Source organism: Kryptolebias marmoratus, linkage group LG16 (genome assembly GCF_001649575.2).
Source record: "Kryptolebias marmoratus isolate JLee-2015 linkage group LG16, ASM164957v2, whole genome shotgun sequence".
Lineage (NCBI taxonomy): Eukaryota > Metazoa > Chordata > Actinopteri > Cyprinodontiformes > Rivulidae > Kryptolebias > Kryptolebias marmoratus.
Genome location: NC_051445.1, coordinates 14,330,599 through 14,336,389, shown reverse-complemented (window position 1 = coordinate 14,336,389; position 5,791 = coordinate 14,330,599). Strand labels below are relative to the sequence as shown.

General features: G+C 41.4%; 1 protein-coding gene across 1 annotated transcript; it reads left to right on the top strand.

The window, feature by feature from the left end:
• Nucleotides 1-2,243: 2,243 nt before the first annotated feature.
• Nucleotides 2,244-3,673, top strand: twist1b (twist family bHLH transcription factor 1b). The gene is made up of 2 exons (XM_017426458.3): nt 2,244-2,950; nt 3,098-3,673. Exon 1 carries the CDS (start codon nt 2,413-2,415, stop codon nt 2,920-2,922), a length of 510 nt encoding a protein of 169 aa, XP_017281947.1. The 5' UTR covers nt 2,244-2,412; the 3' UTR covers nt 2,923-2,950; nt 3,098-3,673.
• Nucleotides 3,674-5,791: the final 2,118 nt, after the last annotated feature.

The window sequence follows — 5,791 nt, the reverse complement described above, 5'->3', positions numbered from 1 at the left end:
GCCTCGTGTCCAATGATCAGTAGAGATGGGCACCAGCTCCCAACAACTCTCCTCAGGATCAAGCAGGTACAGAAACTAAATGGATGGAAGGAAGACCAAGCAAAATGCTTTAGCATATTTTGCTTTAAAGATGCCTCTCTTTATTGTAACCTTCTGAAGTGGTTTTATTTTGTCTTTTTAATGTCTTTCAAAGTTGTTTTTTGCAGGGGGGTGGGTTGTGCTTTGGCTGCTTTTTCTTTTTGGTAGTTTTCTGTGGTCTAGTACTCTTTGAGATGAATGGTTTTCTCTATGCTATCATCAACACAGAGATGATGGGTAGGTGATGCAAACATGTCAATTTACTTTCAATAAAAACCTTAAACTTGAAACTAACTAACTAAATACTCATTTTACTGTTTTTATTTTCTTGCTGACAGTTTGCTCTGAGAAGAAAATTGGAGAAAAACAAAACAAATCAAAACAAAAAACTCCAGCCATCCACTTTGTTCCTGTTTATACAAGCTAATGGTAGCATTGCAGCACAGCTAGTCTCTATGTGAAGGCAGAAAGCATTTTAACAATCCCTCAAGCCCTGGCCTTGCTTTCAAAGGTGAAGATTATGACTAAAGAGGATCAGGAATGTATGATGCATGTATAGACAAATTTAGCAGTTCTTTACAGTGTGACTTCTTGTGCTCTCACTATTTGAACTCTTTGAACAGCCGGTGTATATTGTAGGCAAATGTATGAATGCTCACAACATGATGAAGCCAGTTGCCTAAATGAGCACTTAGTTTAAAAGAAATATACATTCAGCCTAAGGTGCATCATAACTATCTGAGTTTTATACTTTTTAACTTTGTCTTAAGTGTACAAGTATTACACAACAGTAGCTAACGCTGAAATTCTCCTGTAGAAATTCAATCCCGCAGATTCTTACTGATAAGAATCTTGTAAATCTGTGTTGCTATTATGTGTCTCTGTTAAAGGGAGATTACCACTAAAGTGCTTTGAATGACACATTTATGTGCAAGTTAAAAGAAACTTTGTTTAGACGTTCCATATTGTTATGAAGCAAGAGCTCATCAAACTGTCACATAAACATAAAGTATCTCTTCTTTTACTGAGAGCATCACAGGATAGATGAGGGGCAAACTGAAAGGTACACAGTGGTTGAAGAGCTGCTTGCTCACCTGTGAGGTACAGCAGAGATCAGCACCACGGACAGAGACACTGGCCAGGTGAGCTCACCTCAAACAGACGTCAGAGTCAACAACTCATTTACTCTGCACCTCATGAATATAAATTAATGAGCCTTAGGCAGTAAAATGTGATAAATGCATGCAAAAAAACAGGTAAAGGTTTTGAACCAAGAAAAGAACGGCTCCACGTCTCACACTGAAACAAGCCTGTGTTACCCTCGTGAAACAAAACCTCACCCTCGGGCCTCTGAGAAGATGTAAATGGATGTTTCACTGGTGTTGTGACCTCCGACCCCGGCCGCCCTCCTGTTTCCTGAGCCAGATGCAGCTCCTGTGGACCACGGTCTTCTCAAGCTAAACAAAGTAATCCTCCACTAAACAAGATGGATATTGTATCAGCAGCCTGGTTAAGACCACAGAGCTCCTCTCATCTCTGAATGGAAACAACTGGGAGGAAAATCACTTCCTGTTTGCACAATGACTCATTATATCACATATACCTTTGGTATGTTGTAACGTATATCATGATATATATAAAACATGCCCTCTTCTGGGGAATATGGAACAAAAACGTTTTAAGCATTATGTTTTTCCTTTGTTTTTTTAGGATTATATGTTGTAAATTTGAAGATCATTTTAAATGATAAAAACTAAAATAAAAAAATCTAATGAGGTCTTCAGAGACTGTGAAAACAAGATATTAAGAAAGAAAAACATAAAATAAATCTTTAGACCATGCATTTTAAGAACATCTCATCAAAGGATGAGGATGGATAAATCATTTGTTGTTTTAAAATCTAATTTTATGTTTACTTTTTTGTTTTTAGAAGAAGCTGCTTTTTTCTTTTACTTTTGAACCTGTTTATGAAACTTGATTCATTTCTCTTTTTTTTCTTTTCAAACCATATAGTGGCTTCAGATTGTTTACTATAACCAATATCTTTCCCAACTCTTTTGTACAGAGCGTTTCTAACAGTTTCTCGGATCCTCCCGCCCCCCTTCGCTTCACGCAATTTTCTCTTTAGCCAATCCCGTCCCTCTCCAAAAAGTTTACGCCATTCAGCCTATAAGAAGTGCTTAAGTTTCTCAAGTAACAGAAAAAGACTCGTCCTCTCAGGAACCCCATTTATGGATTCTTTGGTGCCTTCAGAGTCCGGCAGACCTTTAGCTGGACCATCTTCTTGACTTCATGAGAGGGGAATAAAAGTTTCGGCACCCTTTCCTGGTGGAGATGTCTGAGGAAAACCTGGGGGACGAGTCGGGAAGCTCCCCCGTCTCTCCTGTGGACAGCCTGAGCAACAGCGAGGGGGAGCCAGACACGCAGCCCAAGAGGTCCGCGAGGAAGAGGAGGACGAGCAGGAAGAACGGGGAGGACTCGGACAGCCCGAACCCGGGCAAGAGAAGCAAGAAGTCGAGCAGCAGCGGCAGCCCGCAGTCCTTCGAGGAGCTGCAGTCGCAGCGCGTCATGGCCAACGTCCGCGAGCGCCAGAGGACGCAGTCCCTGAACGAGGCGTTCGCGGCTCTGCGCAAGATCATCCCCACGCTGCCCTCGGACAAGCTGAGCAAAATACAGACGCTGAAACTCGCAGCCAGATACATCGACTTCCTCTGCCAGGTGCTGCAGAGCGACGAGCTGGACTCCAAGATGTCAAGCTGCAGCTATGTGGCGCACGAGAGGCTGAGCTACGCCTTCTCCGTGTGGAGGATGGAGGGCGCCTGGTCCATGTCAACATCTCACTAGCATCTGGAGACATTTTGGGCCCAAACTGGTACGAATAACCTGCATGATCTGTGATCAACATAGAGGCAAATGCCTGATTATAGAGGCGGCGCGGTGGTTTAATTTAACCCTTTAATCTGGAGTGTTTTGTTCCCCCTGCTAATTACAGTGTTATAACACCTTATTTACCCTACAGGTGACTGCTGAATTCTTGATTTCTGAAGGGAAACTCTGGAGTCCAATGCTGGATACATGGGATAACTAAAACCAAAGATGACTGAAGCTCTGGGCACGAGAGAGGGTGACCTTCTGTAGAAAAAGGCCCGAGCTCCTAAACGACCCACTCTCTGATTCATGTTGTTGACGACGAATGTTAAAAATATATGTTTGTATTTTTTTTAATTTCCTTTGTTAAATGCATGCCTTTGGACTTTATTCCTGTGGAGGTCAAAGTGCATCCATGAAGTATTTTGGGTATTTTTGTTTTGTTTTCTGGTGAGACTGTCAGCCGGTGGTGCAGCGGGCAGCTCACACATGTGGATCGAACCTGTGCGAACCTTTTTTTTAATTTTTTAATTTTTTTTTTTGCAGAATGCATTTATTTATTTATTGGTGAAGAACCTGCTACAGTGAGGAGAGGATCCTGTGTCTGGAATAAATGGGGAGCAAACACGCTCCTGTTTGTTATTATTATTATTATTATTAATATCATGTTTTTGTAAATGTTTGTACATATTTTTTGCAATAAACAAAAAAAAAACACCATGAAAAAACTTGTTTTCGACTTTTATTTTATTCCTTTTTTTACAGTTATCTAATGTGTTTGTTAATGACAGATTTTCAAGGAGGCCAAAAATGAGAAACTATTAAAGGAAATGATCAAACCTGCATGTGAATGCATGAGCTATGGCTCTCAAGTACACACTAAATTAAAAATAATAGCTTTTTTTATTTTAAAAGCTAAGGAAAACAGATTAGTGGAGTTGGAGAAGGTCGATCAAGTCATTTGTAGCTAAAAGTAATATTTAATATGTGTGTTTTGTTGGAGTGAGTGGTGCAAAATAAATAAAATTACAGTTCCATTAAAATGATCCAAACCCCTCTCGTTCATTTAACGTTTTTTCCTTTCTGTTTGGTTTGTTTGTAGTTGGATTAAATGTGCTTTCCTGACTGTAACAGTGAGGTCATGTCAGCCTGTTTCTGCTCCTCTTTCAGCCTCTAGCTGCACATAAACACCGGCGCAGGGGAGGAACTCATTGGCAACTTTGACCAAATTCAACCCGATCGAATCCCGTTTAATCTCCTTTTACGCGCAGAGAATTCCGTGTGAACTTGGAGGGTCTCGCAGGCCCTGAACGTCCCCCCTCCACCCCTTCCACCCCCCGGATTATTGACAGTGAATAAATCTCTCAGGGCCCGTATAGTCCTCGCGCCGTGATTGATCGGAGTGATCTGGGAAAATGTTTCTCGCTGTCCGGGTCGGAGTGTGTGTGTCCGTTTGAAGGTGTGTAATTGGCCCGCGAGGCATGCGCGGAATTCCCAGATGTCTATGAAACTCAAGAAGGCCGGGAAGGTGCAGCGAGAGAGGCTGGTAGTCTGTGTACGCGCACAGCAGCGCTGCTCTCATGCAACAAACACGGTCAGGAAGGTGGAGAGAAATACAGATTTACACTCTAAGATGTTGATTCAGACTCAACTGGATCAGCAGAAAAACATGGCTCCGAGTTCGAAACTAATTTCCAGTCCTGCCCCTTTTATTCATAGTAAAAAGCTTTAAATAACTTTCTCTCCCTCACTCCCCCCCCCCCGAAGAGAGGAGTTGGCAATCGAGGCGATGCAGAGGCAGAGAATGAAACCTATTTAGAACAGATGTTAGTATTTTTTAAAAAAGAAGTCACGTGAAATGAGCAGATGTTCAGGACTGTGCAGAAAGAGAGAGGCTCTGCGCGCGGAGAGACAGACAGAGGGGGAGAGAGCTGCTCCGAGCTGCTCTGCTTCCAGTCCGAGTCCTGCAGCCTCACAGTCCGAGACTTTTTAAATTATTTTCTTTCAGATTAAAGTGGATTATAACGCGGATCCGAGTGTCCGCGCTCAGACTCAAAGGTAAGGCTGAATGAAAAGGGGGGAGGGAGAGAGAGAGAGAGAGAGATACTCTGATTCCTTCTTCATGACTGAGCTGGGGTGTTGTTTGTTTGGCTGGGAAGTAATACGAGCAAATCAAAGTCAGGATGTTTTTTTTAAGGATTCCTGCTCGAAAAGGCCCGACAGCAGGCGAAGTTTCAGACTGAACTTGAGAGTGTTTGTGTGTTTTATTGGGGGGGGGGAGAGAGGGAGGGAGGAAGGGAGGGAGGATGAAGGAGAGGGGGGTAGCTGAGGAGCGGGACAAAATTTATCATCCAGCCATTCTGGAGGGGGGGAGAAAAAAAGGCAGAAATGCATGACTCACATGCAGGGCCTGACTCACTACTCTCGAGCTTTTATTTGGAAAAACTTTGTCACAATTACAAGTCAACAATAAAACAAAAGCCGGCTGCGTCTTTAAAAGTTGAATCCGGAAATCTAAAGGTTAGAAATGTGGCCTAAATATGTAAAATTCACACAATTCACACAACAAAAACTGTCATGACTTAAAAGTAAAAGTTTGAAAACTGTCAGCTTCAGTTCTAACAAACACATTTAAAATGTAAAATTTTTATTTAAAATATTCTATTTCTTGTACAACTTAGATTAGTTATTATTATTATTATTATTATTATTATTATTATTATTATTATTATTATTATTAGAAAGCTACAATCCGTTTATTGTCAAAAAGTAAGTTCTAATTTAGACGCAAAATAATATTTGTTTTATTAAACAATTAAACGCCTTTCATTTCAAAGCTTAATTT

What these genes read in the sequence shown, in the direction of transcription:
- twist1b (XM_017426458.3), top strand. Translation starts at nt 2,413, where the DNA reads ATGTCTGAGGAAAACCTGGGGGACGAGTCGGGAAGCTCCCCCGTCTCT.